This window comes from Dendroctonus ponderosae, unplaced genomic scaffold (genome assembly GCF_020466585.1).
Source record: "Dendroctonus ponderosae isolate FM_Combo_2020 unplaced genomic scaffold, Dpon_F_20191213v2 Dpon_F_20191213_87, whole genome shotgun sequence".
NCBI lineage: Eukaryota > Metazoa > Arthropoda > Insecta > Coleoptera > Curculionidae > Dendroctonus > Dendroctonus ponderosae.
The window spans coordinates 35,707-56,656 of record NW_026019086.1 but is presented as its reverse complement, the minus strand read 5'-3'; the positions used below and the strand labels follow the sequence as shown (position 1 = coordinate 56,656).

General features: G+C 33.6%; 3 protein-coding genes across 3 annotated transcripts in view; 2 read left to right on the top strand and 1 right to left on the bottom strand.

Moving 5' to 3' along the window:
* Nucleotides 1–715: 715 nt before the first annotated feature.
* On the top strand, nt 716–5,487 carry LOC109546671 (cuticle protein). Its single transcript, XM_048669552.1, has 4 exons — nt 716–769; nt 1,022–1,540; nt 4,813–4,827; nt 4,880–5,487. Exons 1-4 carry the CDS (start codon nt 758–760, stop codon nt 5,345–5,347), a joined length of 1,014 nt encoding a protein of 337 aa, XP_048525509.1. The 5' UTR covers nt 716–757; the 3' UTR covers nt 5,348–5,487.
* Nucleotides 5,488–7,758: 2,271 nt separating this feature from the next.
* Nucleotides 7,759–8,383, bottom strand: LOC125505552 (cuticle protein 7-like). The gene is made up of 2 exons (XM_048669550.1): nt 8,278–8,383; nt 7,759–8,222 (listed from the first exon to the last, which is right to left on the bottom strand). The coding sequence occupies exons 1-2, from the start codon at nt 8,287–8,289 to the stop codon at nt 7,818–7,820; spliced, it is 417 nt and encodes a 138-aa protein (XP_048525507.1). The 5' UTR covers nt 8,290–8,383; the 3' UTR covers nt 7,759–7,817.
* A 4,444-nt stretch (nt 8,384–12,827) lies between these two features.
* LOC125505553 (5-hydroxytryptamine receptor 2C-like) overlaps nt 12,828–20,950 on the top strand; it is a gene marked incomplete at its 3' end in the record, with an annotated part of 43,769 nt that continues 35,646 nt past the window's right edge. The window contains exon 1 of the mRNA XM_048669551.1: nt 12,828–13,017. The remainder of the gene's footprint in view (nt 13,018–20,950) is intronic.

The following is a 20,950-nucleotide window of genomic DNA, read 5'->3' as shown; positions in this document are numbered from 1 at the left end:
ATTTTAATGAAGTTTATATATTCAAAATTATATTGGATTATAATGCTCCTTTTTTCGTAGTTGTAATTAGTTAAAAAACAGATAGTTTCAACAACAAAAACAGGAAAGTTAAACAAAAGAAAATATCAAGAAATAAATAAAATGCAGATTTCATAACAGCGGAAAAGGTTATTTCATCTTATTAGTTAATCAGTAAGCATTAAAAATGTCTATGCAGAAAATTTCATATTTGAGTCATTATTAGTCGATAAAGAGCTAATGCAGAAGAAAGTTAACAAGAAATAAAATTCAAGTAAATATAGCCCTTCCTGGACCAATTTGCAATGAAGTTAAGGTGCTTGACTTCACATAAAATACTTTGTTTTGCCTTTAGCTTTAAGCTCGTTTGAAGCAATATTCCACTAAAAAAATAACAAAACTCGTCAACATAAGAAGCTTTTGTAGGTTCTTCTCGATCTTAATCTAGAGAGTTTTTAAAAAGTCATAAACTATTATAATTAAGTAGATGTTGACAAAAAAATTATTAGAACACATAACACCGTAACATTAATGCAAAACAGCATAAACAAAATTCAACTATCTAGGTCGAATTCCCATAAAATTCAGATGCATTGTCTCAAGCTTTCGAATCGGAATTTGGCTAGGTCAAATGTTGTGGTGGGGCCATTCATTTGCACTATATGGGAAATTATGTTACTATATAAATGGGGCGATATTAACTTAGAGTTACATTCAACTTATTTGAAACGTAACGAACATGTTCTCTAAAGTAAGTAGACATTTATTGTTGGGTTGGTTTTGCTGTGAAGTGCTGATGATTAATGTGAATTTTGGGAGCGGAGTTAATGTGTAGAGTGAAAATTGGAAAATCCGTTCAGAATTAGACGTAATACCTTTTATAGGGTTGCTTCTCATTGCTATTAAAGTGGTCTGGAATAGACGACAGAGTTTACATGAAACTTGAGTTTCCTTTTACAGTTAGGCTGTTTTAATACAGTTAATTTGTAAATGTTTTTTGCAGATTCTTGCCATTGCTACTTTGGTGGCTGTTGCCCAGTCTGGATACGTTGACTATTCCGGAGGTCATGCATCCTCCTACGCATCTGTAGCCGCCCCCGTTGTTGCCGCTTACGCAGCCGCCCCTGCATACTCCCACGGATACCCATCAGCCCACGAAAGCCAAGACTACTACTCCCACCCCAAATACGAATTCAACTATGGAGTCCAAGACCCCCATACTGGTGACCACAAAACTCAGCACGAAGTTCGCGATGGCGATGTTGTAAAGGGTTCCTACACTGTGGCTGAACCCGATGGTACCTTGAGGACTGTCCACTATACTGCTGATGACCACAATGGCTTCAACGCAGTGGTGGAGAAGTCTGGACATCCAGTCCATCCAGCTCCAGCTCCAGCCAAGGTTATTGTTGCCGCCCCAGCTCATTATGCCGCCCCAGCTCATTATGCCGCCCCATCTCATTACGCCGCCCCAGCTCACTACGCCGCCCCAGCTCACTACGCTGCCCCAGCTTATTACCACCATTAAATCCAAAGATCTAGAAAATGATGATAATTGCGATGTGAAGTACCGAACGATGGAGATGTGTGAATTATTTATTATTTTTGTGTATATACCAGAAGCAATTAATATATTTTTGCAGTATCTGCATTAAGTATCTGTCTTTGTTTGGTTTGTAGAATTTTGTTGCAAGTTTCATATATTCAAAAGCTCATTTTGGGAATTGCCGCTTGTAGTAATTTGGGCAACAAATAAGGACTACCGGGAAGCTTGAAAAATTGCAGTTTGAATGCAGTTTCCGCTCAGTTTTTGTAATGGTAGAAAAAAACGATTATTTGAATGACGCAATTAAGGCATCGATTTTCAGATCGACCGATAAGCCAGTGCATTTTATCGAAAGTAAAACTCAACTGTTTTCTCTTAGAAAACACATGGTTTTTCCATGTAAGTCTCCTATCCAGGTGAATTTCGCGATATTTTAAGTTTGCTGCTTGTGGCAGCTGGTAGGACATGCTTCTCTTCCCTTATTAAAAGCTTTGTGTTTGAACTTTGCCTCGCTCGCCCTAATTCGCCATTATTTAAAACAATTTTGGATGCTGTCGAAATTCACTTGCACATTTCGCTTTAATTTCGTCGGGTTCGTATGAGTTGAAAAATGGCCATCAGCAAATGCGGGTAACAAATTTTTAATTAAAAGCAAAAAGAGTAAAAATAACTAAATGATTTGCTGATAATCAAGCGCATCCTAAAGTAGCGGTTTCAAACATATTAAATTAAATGATAAATGAAAGCTGCCCTAGACACGCGTGCAGGAGATATGCCTGAAAACATCTATGTTTTCCAAACATTTGTAGCTGAAAATCGGCAAATACATTTTTTCTGGTTCACTGGCTCGTGTTTCTATTTGATAAATGCTGCTGTTAACAGCCAAATGCATTAAAATATCATTTGCTTTATTACCGCCAGTTTGTTCAAACAAGCCCCAAAATGCGAATTTTGGCTGTGTAATTAAAATACTTTTTCGGTTAAGTACAAATACTCTATAACCGGTCTATTTTGTGCGTTCTACTTAATAATTAAACAAATGGAAGCTCTAACACGTTTTTAAACAATGTATTTTAATAATTTTTTCTCTATTTTTCGCCAAATCATTCAGCTTTTTTCTCTTCTCGCATTAGCACCCTAGATATGTCGGTATGTTTAAGAAACGAAAAAACCATCGGTTTTTGTTGAAAATGCGTGACAAACTTATTCCGTTGTGTCGATGATTAATTATCTTCTTACAAGCAGAATCTCGCCTCAATTGATTTTTACTTTCATAATCGGTCCGAATATGATGCTTTAGCGTTTTAAAATATTTATAATTAAATTCAAAAAAATTGGTAAAGATTTTTTGTTGCTCAATTTTATACATTTGCAATAACTAAATTCAGTGAAAGTATGGGTTGGCCTATGCACAAAATATTGAGTTTTTGATTGACTGTTTGAAAAATAACGGTGTCTAGTGTTTCACTCTTGCGTTTTCTTTTTCAGTGTTCACATCAAATCTTTTCAAGTGTTAACAAGAGGAAGACTTTTCTAAAAGAAATTAAAAAAATGTTTTAGGCGCACATACATTTAAAATGGTTTTCCAGGAAGCCTGTAAGTGTGTTCCAAAAACAATAATACATTGTAAATAAAATTGTATAATTAACTCCATCAGATAGACGAAAGAAGCTTGGGCAACAATATATGAATGATTATATTTAAATAAATGAAGTGCACAAATACCTAGTGGGTTGGCCAGATTGCTCAACATTCATCAACAGCAACCATTTGCTAAAAATAATAAATAATTGCACAATTTAACGACAGATATAGAGTGGAGACGTCGACTCTAAAGGTCAGGACGATGAACCAGCTGGAGGCATTTGAAATGTGGCGCCACAAAAAATGCTTCATATTCGGCCGACAGAACATGTTATACACGAGAATCTGTCACGAAAAGAAAACATTGAAAGACAACTCTTAGCGACCGTAAAATGCTGAAAATGTTCGCATCTTTGGATCTTCGGACATGTTTTTGATTATATTATTAAGATCGTAGTGAGTCCGAAGTATTTGAGACGACTGGCATTAGAAGAGCTTGAGAAAACTTCTTTCATATGGAAGGTAATGAGCTCCCAATTACAGATTCATAATATAGTTTTCTCAAAATATACATTCCATTCAAAATCCAAGCAAAAATGGTTTTAAATTGAAATTTTGAATAATTCTGTATGGAATCTGAGAATTGTAAAAAAAGTCTTTAATTTCATTTCAAGTTCATTCAGATCAGGTAAAAGGAATGGAAAAGATCGGGCAAATTTTGTCAAAACTTGAGACGAGAAGAACGTTTATTTTTGTAAAAACATTTTCGTTTGGTGTTTTGACTCAAAAGATTTGTCTCTGGAAAAAGCAGATTTTCCTCACGTCTTATATTACAGACTCATGTTGCTCTCGTTGCACAAAAAACATGTAAATTTTTTTATCGTTTTCAATAAATTATTTTATTTTTATTTTTAACACATGATTGATTTTCAAACATATAGAACGTGTCTAAGGCTGGACATCTAAGTTTCTACTTTTACCAGAAATAAAAATATTATTCATTCGCAAAAAATGCGGTTTTGGAACATACCAAGATAACGATAGACAGTCGAGTGTTAAACAAAGAATTGAAGCGAACTTGTGAGGCTGGCGAGAGTTGGATTCCAAGGGAATAACACTCAGAAGGTTTTCTGTAGATTTATCAGACTCGATAGTAGAAGAGTTTCTAGATAATAATAAGTTCTCAAACGGAAGTTGCCGTTTGGTAGCTTTTTTAAATGGTTTCCGCTTAGTACGGACCAGAAATTTCCCGCTCAATCCCCTGTCCACGACTTATATTACTCATGTTAAGATTTGAATAGAACTATAAAAAATAAGCTGTATTTTTCTTAGCATCTTACAACATCTAAAAAATGAATTAAATACGTCTTTTGGACAGAATTAATTGTCGAACGGTTAATACAAACATCAGGCTCATTAACAACAGAAGCTGATATTGATCACGATACAAATTGTAACCCAGAGCGGTAAACCCACGAAACAATATATCTGGGTCAAATTTTCGGATCAGTTAAAATACTTTCAAATCGCAATTTTGTTGAGGACAAGTAACCGAAAAAATTATGGAGGGGTTATCAGTTCACACCTTGTGGGTTGTATTCAAATAACATATAAAAAGGTCCAAAGATCTAGTTTAGGTATAGTTGAATTTAATACATCGCTAGAAAATGTTCACCAAAGTAAGGGCAGTGTTTTGTGTAAAACCCCAACTTAACTTTTCTGTAATTGCAGGTATTTGCCGTTGTTGCCTTTGCAGCTGTAGCTCAAGCTGGCTACGTCGACTATGGGCATGCTTCAGCTTATTCTTCAGTATCAGCCCCTGTAGCCTCATACGCCGCTCCATCCATCCCTCTTCCTTACTCTCAAGGGCCCGCTTATGACAGCAAAGACTACTACGCTCCTCCCAAGTACGAATTCAACTACGGAGTTCAAGACCCCCATACTGGAGACCACAAGAGTCAGCACGAGATCCGTGATGGAGATGTCGTTAAGGGCTCTTACAGCGTAGCTGAAGCTGATGGAACTTTGAGGACTGTCCACTACACTGCTGATGACCACAATGGATTTAATGCAGTAGTTGAAAGGTCTGGACACCCTGTTCAGCCTGCTCATGTTCCAGCACCCGCTAAGCTCGTAGTAGCTGCTCCTGTTCAGTATAAATATGCTGCACCTGCTGCACCCCAATATTACCACCACTAAATAGCTGTGATTGGGTGGTTTCACATTGAAAATACAGATTTTGCCATAATATTCCTCAAATTTTGTAAGGAAGGTTTGAAGCATGGATTCTCTTATTGTAGGTGTAGTTAATTTATTGCAAATAAAAGTTTAATTGATAACATATTTGTTTCACTTTAGTCTAGCGGTCTTTGAATGAACATTTTGCTTTTGCTGCTTTAGAAAATATACATAGTAAAGTGTATAGAGTATTTAATTTTATTGGGACAAAGACTCTTAATGGATGCGTACAGTAAAAAAAAAGTCTGTCGGTTAATATGGTTGGACAAAAGCTGAGTATTTGAAAACCCAATGGTTTATTTTAGGTCATATTTCTGTACGACATATATAAAATTCATTCATTCATCAAGTTTGTAAAGACTGGAAATACAAACGCGCCTTAAATTGAGTTGTTACTGAATAACTCAAATTTGTGTAGGAGGGTGGCGCTATCTTGCAAAGCTCCTATTTATCCTGTTTTTTTAGCGTTGAATTTTGCTAATGGGTTTGCAAGTGTATAATGTAAATCGGTCCGCTTAACTTTATCGGCTTCTAAAGTACAAGCTTTTGCTTGATTATGAGATATTTTTTCTCAGTTAGTAAATTGAAGTTTTCTATGTACCTTAGAGAAAGTTTGAGTTTTTATTTAAACTACTTTTTGAGCTTTGAATGATTTCAAATGTATGTTCAAGTGTCCAATATATCTTAGGGTGCTTCTAAGGTAAAGAACACTTGAAAAATCAGTTTCTCATGGATTTGAACGATTTTTCAATTCGCGGATTGATAGTTACTAGAAACTCTGGTTCCTCCCCTATTCATTTCGAGTTTATCTTTGTTCCGATATTCAAGTTTTGATATTTTTCAAATAGGTGTGCAAGTATTGAAACAATTTTCTCTTAAGCTTCTTCAAGTTCTTACCGGTTCTGCTTTTTGAATTTTTAATCTTTGAAAATGAGTGTTTTAATTTTTTTATGAGATGGTACATTGTAAAGAGTATTCAGTGGAGCAAAAATTGATCTTAAACTATAAGCGTGATGAAAACATTTTTCTCCTAATTTGCAGTAAAATGTATAATTTTCACAACATTTAGTTGGGAATAAGCTAATTATTTGGAATTTCTTTACCTGGAATTTTAGCGATTTTCTCAGGTCATATTCATGTGTCTTGATATTCTAGAAAAATCATTCAACATCAATCTTTTAACGACGGAAGAACAAACGCGTTTTAAATTGAGTTCTGACTAAATAACGTGACTTTTTAGCTTTGAAATTTTGCAAGTGTCTACTGCATCGCCAGTCCGCCTAAACTTATCGGTCTCTGAAAAAATTGCTTTTGCATTGATATTAGCAATTTTTTCTTGATTTGAAGATTGATGTTTTCTACGTGCTCGGTAGAAATTGCAAGTTCTTACTTGTCCTGATTTTGGAACTTCAAAGTTTTATAAATAGGCTTGCAAGTGCCTAGTTTATCACGTTTCGGTCTAAAGTCAAACTTTAGTAAAAAACCCTTTTTTGTATGAATTTCAGTAATTGTTTCTACATTCGCAGACTATTCCATTTACTCTCGTTCTTGAGATTTCAATTTTTGAAAATTAGTTGCGAAAGTATCGTATATATTTCGAGGCGCCCAAAAAAATAAGGTTTTGCCTGCATTTGCGACATTGTTTTTCCATTTGTATACTGTTTTCTGTATAAACTGTATACATTTGAAGTTACCGGCAATCCAAGCTTTTGAGCCCCGAATATTTAGAAATCGGTGTACAAGTAGGTATCTAATATATCGCAAATCCGCCTAAGGTGAAAGGCGTATGAAAATTGAGGTTTTATCTGGAATTGAGCAATTTTTTGTCAATGTATAGACGTATATATTTGCTACGCGTACTGTAAAACTTGCAAGTTCCTATTGGTTGTAGGATTTGAGATATTCATTTTTGCAATGTTTTGTATTTTTCGTCTTTTGTACATATCTTATAAAAATAATTCAGAAACCCTTTTTGTCATGATGAAGCGAATAACTTACGTTTTTCCCTTTAAAAAATACTAAAAATTATAAGCATTTCTTCACACGTTGTTATAGAGTCACAGGAAATATAAACAACTTAAATTTTCAACAGAAATCTCGGTAGAAAACATGGTAAAATGCAACTTAACTGCGATGACGGAACATATGCAAGGGCAGTAAAAGAACAATAATAAAGCTGCTGCAAGTACAGCTGGATAATTGGAGAAAGTATGATTTGTTTCACTAGCAATATACAGACCATCAAGCATTTACTTGCAGTTAGTAGCAGTCGATGAAGGACAATTACAGTCAAAAGGCGATTCGTGGAAAATATGATTATTCTTGCAATTTGCGCTTCAAGATGGTAGGTATAACTTGAAGAAAGTCTCGTAAAAATTAAAATCTTTATTAAAAACAATAAATAAATAAGTTTTCCCTAATTAGTTAGCACTTAATGATGGTAATATTGAGCAGGAGCGGCGTAGGCAGCTGGGGCAGCTACAACAACTTTGTGGGCAGCTGGAGCTGGATGTACTGGATGTCCAGACCTTTCAACTACTGCGTTGAATCCATTGTGGTCATCAGCAGTATAGTGGACAGTCCTCAAGGTACCATCGGGTTCAGCCACAGTGTAGGAACCCTTTACAACATCTCCATCACGGATTTCGTGTTGACTCTTGTGGTCTCCGGTATGAGGGTCTTGTACTCCATAGTTGAACTCATACTTGGGAGGAGCGTAGTAGTCTTGGCTTTCAGCATGTCCATGGACTGGTACTGAAGCGTAGCCGTGATTGACCGATGGGAGTTCGAAAACTCCTGCTTGGGAAACAGCTACAAGAGCTGAGACGAAGAAGATCTGAAAATTGAAATAAATGAGCACTGAAATTTGTTTGGGCTGGAAACTTATTTACCTTGGCGAACATTTTTGATTTGGTTGATTTGGCTGTTTCAGCTTCAGTACTGAACTGACGAATAAATGACCCGGTCACACTTTTATATCAGACATTTAACCTAGACATTCACCAGACAAAAATGCGTAACTATGCTAGTTCTATGCGATAATCGTGTAAGAAAGAAATTGAAAGTGTTGTAACCATTTCGGAATGTGCTCTAGATTTTCTGATAAAATGTGGGTTATATTTTTCTTAATTGACCACTGCTATGCAATTTTTTTGAAACCTTAATTGATATGGACATCTGTCTTTCGACATTTTGATTGCAATTAAAATTAACGAATTTTTGAAAAGATGAAATTTCATATTTTGTTGTTTTTAGACAATGATTGCGATGATTTTGAACATTTTTATTTAAATGTATTTATGGTTTCATTCAATTAATTGTGCTTTCAATTCTAATATTAATTAAAAATGTATTCACAAGGCAAACCATTTTTTCAAATATTTTGACGACATAAATTAGTAATTAAATTTTAAATATCTAAAGACACACAAAACGAAATTTCCCAAATGATGCCTAATAATTATAGACAGAATTATGACAAAATTTAAGTTCGCTATGCACAAACCACTCATAACAAAATTAAAGTTTGCTATTGAGCACATATTTTGCAAATGTGGTTTGGAACGATCAAAAACATTATCTTCAGAAAACTCCCACGTAGAAACATCTTAACGTGAAAATATTGACTGCTCCTCACAAATATTTTCTCAATAGGCATCTTTTTGAAATTTCTTAATTTTTCATTTTTCACTTTTCTTCGTAACAAAGCTTTTATTATTTTTGTCTTGTGTCTCGATTTACTACTTAATATTTTAATATTTTATTTAAACAATCTGTTATCCTGCTTCTATCTCAAATAAGTAATAATGTAATTAAATCACTAATATCTAGAGAATTTACTACGATCCTAATATCTCTTTTAATTGATCTTCTTATAGATTTTTTTGAACTCGCCATACGCTTCAATCGCTTTGCACAAAAAAGGCGTTTCATGCAAAGATCAAAAACTATTCACAAATTTGCCGTTTAGTAGTCATCATCGAAACAGTGTTTATTTTTTGATTAGGATAACGATATAAACCTAATTTAGTTGGATTGTTAGTGAAATAAATAATCGCGACTACGAATTGTTCATAAATTGCCTCACAATGGGACAGAAAAAAAATAGAAACTAAATACAAAAAAAACCGTACAAGTAACTGGGTAATTTTAATGTATGCGAAATACATTGTCCAGTCAAATTGAAATGTGTGTTGAAGATTTCCGCAAATTTTAAAAGAACGACAGAAGCTCAAACGATAGGATTTTTCAGGTGGGATCATTTCAACACAAGTTTTAGATTTCTCTCTTATATCAGAAAATTTAATTTACGCAACCCTTCCAGCTTTTTTTAGAACTTTTCAAGAGAGTTTTGATTAAAGTTATAATTTCAAATTGTTTATTTATAAAGCTTATTCCAAATCCAATAAAAGTAATTCGTGGAAGTTAGCCTTTAGTAAGCAGTATTTCAAAAAAAATCAGGAAATTGAAAGTCATTTTTGTCTTGCAAAAACTGATGTAGTTTGCAAAGTTTCACTTCTTCCATCATGCCGTATGGGACCAAATAAATGAAGCAAATTTCTAGACAGTTCGGTGTAGGGAAAATAATTCCAACAATGCGACGCCCAAGTGAAAAAATATTTTTGGGGGTTTTTAATATAAAGGAAAAATTCGGGTTGATCGAGGCAGTGAATACATTTGATGCGACGCTTGAGTATTTACCGATATAGCCAATATTAAAAGGGATTTTAAATTACATTTATTTATTTGTTTAAGCTAAGAAAATAAACAGAGGCTGCGGCCAGATTTGGGTGGACCTAAGTCAACAAAACTGGGGGACTTTTGGAAGCAAAAGCTTCAAAGTATTCTGAAAATGAAAGGGCAAATTCCTCAATTTGCCGCCTCCAAAAATTGCGCTGCATCTCGGCAACTTTTAGCGCTAATTTGAAGTATTTTTATGCAAATATCGATGAATATAATATAATAATTGTGCGAAAAGTGTTCAGATTTAATTGTGGAAGTTTTCAAACAATTAAATGTTTATTAATGACGTGACTCCAAAAGAAATAAATTTCCACTCGACTTGAAATATAATCGCAAAATCCCCAGCATCAAAAGAGCTTCATGGAAAATAAGCTCTAAAATCCTGATTGGAGTTCTCTATCATAACACCCATTACTGCATGGAAAATAACGAGGCTGGAAGTAGAAACCGACTGTGCTTTTATCTACCGATCATTGATAAAGCTATGAAACAGTGTATGAAAAATCCGACGTCCAAAAAGAGCTTTCATTTTGAAAGGGTGATAAGAGCGTCATTTTAATTTTCCTGTTTGTTCTGGTTAATCCGAATGACTAGCGAGCGGTCACTTTGGGTCAATTGGAGTGCAAGCTTTCTATTAAAAAATGGCACTTTCTACTCAAAAACCAGCACGAATTTAGTTTGTTTGTTTATTGATTAAGGATGCGTTTCAAATATACAGTCAGAAATATTGATATTCTAAAGAGAAATTTGCGTTCTGTTCATTATAACAAATCTTTAGTGTTGATTTGAGTTAGTTTGGATTAGAGCGCATTGAAATACACAGTCACGCGTCATTTTTGCCCTAATTTAAACGGTTTTTGAGCGGTTGCATTGTTCAATCGACGACGTTTTCTTTGGAATTTTATTTGATTGGAAACAATCCATTGAGAGCAAAAAGCTCGCAGGTGTAGTTTTAATTTTAATCGCAATTTTTGAAAGGAGTTGAAGTCGATTTTTTCAAAAAATATTTAGCCCCTCAAAATTTTTCGAAGTAAACATTATTTTTATCCAAGAGAAGCAAGGCAGGATTACGTAGTATCGACTTTTTGGACCATTTCAGGACACAATTTTGAGCGGTTGTGATCTTTAACCGACGATATATTTCTTATTATTGACCCAAAATATTTTGTACATGGCTATTAAAGAATTTCCTAAGTAGGCAACAATCGATTAAGCAAAAAAAACAGTATGTTTATGTTACTTTTTGACCCGAAACTTCATAAGTGCTTGAGGTCGATTTTTTCAAAAATATAAGTTATGTTATTATTTATTATATTATAGCATTATGTATGTCCAAGAGAAGCGAGGAATGCTATTAGCCAATTGGAAAGTACTCTAGAAGCTTCAGTTTCAAAATAATAGAAATTTTTGGTTCATTTCAAACCGTTTTGAGTGATCGCGATTTTTAACCGAAGAAACATTTCTTATTATTGGCCCAAATACTTTGTACATACATATTTGGAAGCATCTTACGTCGGAAACAATCGATTGAGATAAAAAAAACCGGGATGTAAATTTTTTTATTTTTGACCCAAAATTTCATCAGTTTAGGTTGATTTTTTCGAAAATATAAAGTTTCTTAAAAAGTATCTAATTTTACATCTTTTTGTCTAAGAGAAGCGGGGAATGCTATTAGCTTAATCAAAAACAATCCAGAAACTTGAGATCATAAATAATCGCCATTCTTGACCCATTTAAAACAATTTTTGAGCGGTCGCAATACTGAACTGACGATATATTTCTTATAATTGATAAAAACACTTTATGCATGCATACTGGGAGCTACTTAGGGCGCAAAGAATCGAATGAGCTAGAAAACGCATATGGAAAATTTGCATTTTGGACCCAAAATTGTCTTAGGAGTTGAAGTCGATTTTTCAAAAAACATCAATCCCCTCAGAATAGTTCACATTTTACATCATTCTCAACATAAAAAAAAATAATTTTGATCCATTTTAAGCTGTTTTTAACTGGGTACTATTTTTAAGCGACAATCCCTGATTATGGACTCAAACACTTTATATGTTTTACGGATAAGCATTTTATAAAAACACAACGTAACATATTATATGTTATAGGATTCTTCTAATTTATTAATTTTTTTCTTCTATTTTTTTGTAATTGTCTCCTTTCTGTCTTCAGATTTCTGTTTTGCCGTTCAAACCTGAGATTACATATTTAGTTGATTCAATTCATTGCTATAAAAGAAAAAAAAGCACAGCCAAAATGCACACAAAATGTAATTTCGAATGCTCGTATGTAGATGTAAGAGGTCTGAAACAATTTGAAATAATTTTTCAAATATTATTCAAGACAGTGTCTCCAAAAAACTACAAATAATCTAAGTAGTCAGCTTCGGAAAATTGATGAAATATTTTAACAATTTTTCAGCAAATGTTAAAAACGCAAAATAGTTCCATTGAACTTTTGAAGATTAAGATGAATGAGTTCCATCCAGTACCATTAAAACGCTCTTCTGTAGACCCAAAGTTTTTTACATCTAAATAAATATTGCCCCTAAATAGCTGAGGAAATTGAGGAACTACACATGAGGCAATATTTTTTTTGAAAAATTTCAATCATTAATAATATGGCGCCTGTAAATACGCGACCGTGAAAACAAAATGACATCGCAGCTTGTGCGCTCCAGTATCTCCCGTGTTCTGTAATCGTTCGGATGGCATGCGAGGGTGAGTATCAACGGACCTCAAAATGTGCTGTGCGATCTCGATTTAAACTGGATATTTTTGGCGCCAAAAAATTTTGAAAGCCGGAGTTTCAGTGGTTTGCACGTTCCGGTGCATAATTTGCTTGAACTGCAAGCCCAAGTGTTGGATATTGACTTCTGCGTAAGTTTCCAGATTTATTGCACTTTTTTAAATTAATGTTAAAGATTCACGAAAATTGGTTTAAACGTATTGAGAAGGCTCTTAATTTGCCTAATCTGACGAGGATTGTTAAGGCGGTATTAATCAATCAATGGAGTAAAAACATGGAAATATTTTGAATCGACAAAAAATCGACACTGGCAGAATATTTCATTAAAACATTTTTTATTTCAATTGAAATTATTCAAAACTCAACCTCTACTGAATGTCGAGCTGTTCTTAACCTGAAATGATCATAAAAGTTGGAAAATTTCAACGGAACCCAAAACAAAATTAAATTACATCGAAAACTTGCCAGGCTTTTACAAAAAAATATATTAGTATTGTCGAGCAGTTAAAGCGTTTTTCCCTAAATTCAAGTATAAAATAATAAACATATTTAGAATCTTTTGAACGTCTCGAGAACGACAAATTTTATATTGCTGAGTTTGAAAGGACAATTAGAAAGTATATAAAAAATTCCAGAACGGTCCAAGTAAGGAAAGCTGAGAATATTTAGAAATATATTTGATGCTGAATTTCAGGTTTATAATACGTTTTCTGTATAACTAATTTTTTTAATTTCTTTGTTTAGGCCTCTAGAATTTATAAGTTATTTTCATTTAATAAAAATATTAATTAACTTAGACATAATGTGTTATTACCCATTTGCTATCAATGCTTGTAGCACTTTAATTAACTACATCTTCAAAATGATGCAACACAATTTATGTTTTTTGATCTGTTCATGAACGATTTTTAATTCCGTGTTAAAAAAGACTCAGGTAATCCGACCTGGTTCTTTAATTAAATCAGCAACGGAAAATCCCTCTTCCTAAGTAAATAATCTGCAGTCGAACTTTATGCTTTTTATTAATTAGCATCCAAGGAAATATAAAATATTTAAAATTCATCAGGCTGGATTATTTGGATTTTACAAGTTACCTAGCTCATCTCTCAATTCTCGCAATTTATCAAAGTTTAAAAATAAAAAGCTTGGAATAGGCGGTTAAGAATGTTCTTGATTTCGTTTTCCTAACGTGTGTTCATTAATCTAAACATAGTGAATTATAATTTATTGATGCACATTTCATAACCCGTGTGTTCTTTAATCGAATAAAGTTCCAATACAGTATAACGAAAAAAATATGCAAGTGTAAGTGGCTAAAATTTCTTGAAATTCCTCTATATACATGTGTAGTGTAATTCTGCAACAAGTGTAATTGAAATACAAATCCAATCGAACAGTAAATTCACTTATTTGGTTTTGCATGTTAAAATCTGACGAAAACTCAGTTAACTGCCCAAACAATTTGGAAAGCAAATTAGTATCAATTTATGCCGTTTCTAAATGAGAATTCTTACTCTTAGTCTTAGTCTGAGTCTTATAACTCCCGTTTATGCAGTCTTTACTGTGGCGTTCTAAAAATGCAATTAAGGCTGAAGACCCTATTTCGTGCGGTAGGTTATAACTTTTACGTTACTAAAGCCGTCAAAGAACCAGAGGGGCCGCTAGAAAAGATTTTCTTCCCATTAAGAACTTAAAAGGCGTAATGGACTCAAAGCGACCCTCCCTGCTTCGGATGCTACAAGACTTTCAAGTGTATTTGATAAAAAATGGATAAATAAAAGATCAGTTCGATTAGAACTTCAAAATTTTCTGTTTGAGTTTTTCATAAAAATTCTGCTAAGCACGTTTCTCATTAAAGAAATTAATTTGGAAATTTTACATGACGAAAGAATCCTTAAAACTCTGTGTAAATTTGATTATATATATTTAAAACGCAACATGTGAACACTGCTCTGCTTCAGATTCTGTTAAGCTTCTTGTCACTAAAGGCACTTTGCATGCAAATATGAAATTTTCTATCTAGCTTGAAGATACACAATATCATTTCGGTGCAAGAGGATCTGAAAAATTATAATATGGCCAGTCATAAACATCAGTAGAAAATGGTTAATAGTACGTGTGTCTAGTTTGCTGTTATCATACATACAAAAAAGCTATTTGTCTGCTGAATTTTGATTAATGGCAACATGAGCCAGCCAAGGGTAATTGCCACATAATCACGTGATATTTTATCATCCGAATAAATTTGGATGGGTTCTGAATTTTTTTATTACTCCATATTGACTTTGTTGCTTCAGACAGGTTTTAGCTGGAAGCTAGAATTTTTAGAAATACGAATGCAAATCTGAGCCATTCTTTAGCAAACAGAAACTCATTAATTACTTCATTTATAATGTTTTCTTCGTGCAGTAATTTAAGTTTATGTTGAAGATCTTTATTGGTCTTTTCCTTTTTAGCAGTTTCTTCAGTAAGTGAATTGAATAAACAGTTTAGTGAATCTCGCGAGCTCAATTTTCTGCTAGTTACTTTTTGAAGCTTTTATCCATCAGGGCCAAAAATAGTAAGAAACAAAGCGTTGATGATAAAAAAGCGCAAACAATTAAATTAGGCCCAAAAAAGCTTGAAAACCTGGACGTTTGATATTCTTCACAGAAAACTAGATAAAGCTAATATTACAATTTTCTAATCATCCCATTATGTAATATTAATTAATTCTTAATTCGACAAAGAACAGTCAAGATAAGATAAAATGCAGTACAATATATTGATGTCGTTATCATTTAATGTTAGACCCGAATACTTCAGTTAAATGCTCCAAATAGAAATAATATTTCAACAAAGTACAACATCTGCAACATTGCGGTTTAAAAGTAATATAATTGGGCCTCTATCCGGCTAGGAGATACACAATGCTATAAGCTCTAAAATGGCAAATCCCAATTTCAGCCGAATGGTCCTGGCAGCCTTACATAAAACAGGAATGACAAAACTTGCTTAGCACGCATTGAATACACATGTGTTTTTGATAGGACAATAAAATCTCCAACATAGTTTAAGTAAACCGCAATTGATCCTTGTGGCGCCCAAATTTACTTGGACCAAATTTACTTGGACCTTGTCCGGAAATGTGCATATTTACTTAAGGATTTTGCAAAACTGAAGCAATCTAACATTTATATGCTCACTGATGAGTTCAATTCGATCGTAATGGCTCAAGGCTGTGACTTTTTCGATTTAAAGCGATAAATACTCAACTTTTCAGCGGCTTTTCGAAATCCCAACAGATCCCTTCACGTTTACGACCAATAAAAATTGAAAAGAGGGTTTTCTTCGAGGATTTACGATTCGGACTTCCAATGAACTATTTATAAGAGGGCTGTTTTGTGAATTGGTGGCACTATTGAGACACAATAGCTTAATTCGCTCCAGGCGAAAAATATATTTTGGACAAGAGTTAAAGCTCAATCAATACCCAAACGGAAATTGCATGTGCAGCAGATTTATATGCGAACAAGTGTGCCAGTTGGACACCGTTCAAATGTCCTTTTTGTAAAACTTGGCCAAAACACACATATAATGAAAGATTTAGTGCTTGCCATCCAGGGATCTTTTCAGACCAAATATAATTATCTTCACAAAGTACTTTTAAATGTTCATAGGAAAAGATTAAACAAATCGAGTAACTAATTGTAAATTTTGTTTTGAAGCTTATAGGAATATTTGCTCATTTCAGTCTCGTTCAAGCAGTATCGCATTTTTAGATCTTCCCGAATTCATGGGTGGGCAATTTATTAGGGTATCCACATTTCTGGAAATATATGAGCAAATTTCCATAGAAATCGCGCTTCATAAACAAATACTTTGGTCGATATAGTTCGGTTGTTTTTCAAGTAGCAAAAAGACTAAGTCGGAATATATGCATTGGACGAGCGGGTTTAAATGGCGCAACATAAGTTTAAGCTTTTGGGTCGGATAATGCGGGAGAACAATAGGAAAATGTGTAGATTCAAGTGCAGCAAACGCACTGGCAGGCGGTCCATTTGTTCCTTTCTACTGAAGTGTTTCTGTGAAATCTTGGCTTTAAGGAGAAACTATCAACTTCACCTGTAATTTTCTAGCATTTGGCCTCAACTTAGACAACTTAGAAGGAAGGTGAATATTTGAAAATATTGCAAATTCCAGAGTACAGAAAACATACTTCTGAACTTCGCTTCCTTCTCCAAACGTTGTTTCAAGTAAAAGAAGTGGCGGAAGCCATCACATTCCACTCTGTGTCATGTTGGAGATGCAAAATTTAATCCCTGTCGATGTCTAAAACTGGGGGTGTAGAGAATATCCTTCACATCAAGAAGTTGTCAAGACTGTTCTGATGAAATGGGGAAACTTTTGCTTTTTCAAAAACTTCTCCAGCCCAGCTTAATGTGCGGGTGAAAACATTGAAATCAAAATAATTATCAAAGCTGTTTCATTTCGGGCATACTCGACAAGCACTTTGGAATTAGCAATTTTTTACTTTTAATCATCAGAGATGCTCTCTTAGCTATGCAGGATAATTTGAGGTCCAATTAAAAAATAAGCAGAACAGTGGGAAACAAATTATATTTTTCTGCTTAAAATTGCGATCTCATTTACTTTGCTAAGTGCTAAGTAAATTAAGTTTGTAAGAGAACTGTAGTTGAATTAATCAAATGAAAAAAGTGTCTACTCGAGAGAAGCTAGAAGATTGCAAAGTTCTTTGAAGTGACAAATTTCTACAAACTTTTTAATTTTTCTTTAATACCCAGTTTCACCAGCTTATTTTCTTAGATTTCCTCCAGGTTGTTTAGAAGGAAGCTTCCAATATTGAGGAAACTAATGCGACTGCCTATAGAGCAATTGAGCCCTTAATGGCTGATGCTCACTTGGCTGTTTGCTAGATGAATATCTATGTAAATTTGCTTAACCTGCTTGCGCTTTTCGATATAAAACAGTCTGAAGATTTCCATCGCAACTAAGTTTTAGAAGTTCTTAAGATTGCATTTTATTCTTGTCTGCTTTTAGAACAATTTTTTTCCTAAAAAATGTATGTATTTTTGCTTTTTGTGTATAGACGAACTAAGTGCTTTGGAAACTTTATTGGAAAGAAAACTTTAACGGTATCTATCGAGTATACTATAGTGCTTATATTTTTACAGCAAAACGCTTTAAAGCTCTATGAGGATTCAATATGCGCGCCCATTATCGATAGCTAAACATGCATGTTTATTCAAACGTACCTACGTCTTGCAGAATTGCTTCCCAATAGATTTATGCAAAATGGAAAATTCAATTTCGGTGTCAGTTTTAGGCATCGTAAAATATTTGTCGCATACATTTGCACGTGACAACTAAAAGTGGTGATAAATTTCGGTGCAGACTTGTTTTAACGGCGAACTTTCAAACGTATGTGCTTATGGTTTTCGGTCTAAATTATGCTGTGTTTATTGAGAGCAAATCTATGAAAATAAAGCTGGAAATAAGTAATATTTATGAATGGCTGGTTTCTTGGATTATAAAAACTCAGTCAGATGCTGATAAAGCTGAAATTTTCAGTAAATTATTTTGTAAAATGGAAAGCTTATCTGATGATTTCCTTGCGCATCCAAATATTTTAAACGGCTGAACGAGACGAAATAAGCGCTGTTTTATTCTATTGTTTTCCTGCCGTTTGCAGAATTTTGAGTATAATCGAAAGGTCTTTTCTTCTTTTTACCCACCGAATGGACCGGACCAGGATGTAATCAACCGTTGTGCTTAAACCGTGAAATTGGGTTTTCGGCCTGTTGTAATAACCATCCCATTCAAAGGTTTCGCCTGATACATATTGATATAGGTTTTAAATTGAGGCCTTATCAAGCACTTTATTTTGTTTTTCAGTTTTGATTTAATTAGCCCAAAAATTTACATTTTTTTGAAGCAAGAAACAAGAAGATTTTTCAACTATTTGTCCGAGTCTTTCAGTCGAAGGTGTATTTGTGAAAACCATCTATTTTGTTTCGAACTAATTTTTTTTCACTTTCTCTATAAAATTTGAGCTGCAATTACCACCCACTAGAATAATTCAATGTTGTTAAACATTTTATTTACCTGTGTTAATTAGAGGCAAATAATTTATGTGTAGCAGGCAGCTAACTAGCTCCTATTGATTTATCTAAAAATTATTACAACGCACTGTTTTTGTTGCCTCAAATAACTGTGTTTAAGGCACATACTGAACAATTTGCTCAGTTGCAATCATTAAAAAATTATTTCTGAATATCAAATTGCAGACATGGAACACATTTGTGCGGTACGAATATTCAAATGCGGAAATACAAAGCTAAAACTACCAATATTATCGTTTGCTGCACAACAACAACAGGTTAATAATATCAGTCAACAATCAACCTATGGATGTATAATTAATGTCCATATTGTCATTAATTTAACACTGTATTATACAATTTAARCAAATGGCTAATTCATTTGCTACCAGCCGCTTTAAGCGTCTTGTTGCATGTATGTGATCATTAATTAAGTGGAATTATAAKTTTTTGTTTGCCAGGCAAGTCTAGCTTGTGTAARTGATAAMAATATATWTTSCGGAACAACAATAAGRCSTTCGATARTKTGAAGCACAATGGAYTRGWATTGAAACTTTGGGATCTTCAAACACCAAAATCACACCTTTTCTTATTCCAATGTAACCGAAGAAGGTTTCGTTCAAAATTCGCCTCGCTGTCTTTTCTTTACAATATGCACTATAAAACCATATTTTGAAGAGCAAACATCAACTTTCGAAAGAAAAGTTCAACTGCAAGTCCAGGCAATTTTTTAAAAACAGAATATAGAAAACAGAGTTGAAAGTTAATCAAGCTTTATTTTGTTTATTGAAAATTTTCACTTATCAATGGAATATTTTGAGGTCACAACATTATTTATTGTATACATATTTTCCCCGCATCTGAAAAGCGAAAAACCGGATATTTTATGGTTTTAATTAAGTTCTACAGCTAAAAGAACCAAAATGCGACAAATGATTAATTCAGCCCAATAAGCCTTCAAATGCCTATCAGGAAAGTTTTAGAACCCCTTTCGCATGAAACATATTGTAAAAAATCCCAAGTGAGTTTCATTTCCGTTCAATTGTGGGCGAATTTCTAACTTATTTTTAGAGCAAATTAACAGAAAATTAAACGCAAAAATAATTTACTTTTGTAGGAATCCCAGCGTTTTATTAATTCTCAGGAATTTGTACAGTTTGTGGGTGGAGGCATTTAATTATCCGGAAGAATTTTTAATAAACCGCAATTCGGATTAAAATATAGATATAATAAAATCTGTATTAATAATAATATTGAAATGGACTAACAACACAAATATAATTTAATTTTAGGCAATACAAAAAATACCCAGATATTTTTTAGACAAGTTGTTTTGGACTTTGAAGTCAAATTAGAAAAAAGATTCGAATTCAAGCATCAACTTCACAACCATAAACAAGTTTTTGGGCATTTCAAAATTGTTTAGAGTGGTCGAGACGAATTAACCGACTGGCTTTTGAAGAGTTTACAAACAGGTTTTTCTGGAATGGCCTGTAAATCTAAAAATAAATCGTTTGAGGAATATGTCTATAAATTCTCGATAATTCATCGACAAACAAAGTACTACATGTTCGTAGGGTGCCGTAAATCCTGCACAAGTGTTGTTGTTTATGCATAAAAATTTGTTGTTTAGAGAGCAATTAAGAAATAGTTTGCCGCCAAAGTAAATGAATGATTGAGCAAACGAAAATTAAATTGGAATATCCATGGGCACGAGTATCATAAAAACGGAAAAGGAAAATTACTTGCTGTAAATATTCGATTAAGGAATTGAATTTTGTATGCTCATATTTGGTTAGATCTAATTTTTGAAACCGCGAAAAAGTTGAGATGTTTCCACACTGGAAATAATCATAGCCGCTTCAATCGCTTTGCGGTTATTTATCTGAAATAAACTACTGAAATTATTGAATTTTTTAACTTATCTCAATGGTTGGTTTAAGTAGCAACATTATCGTTTGCA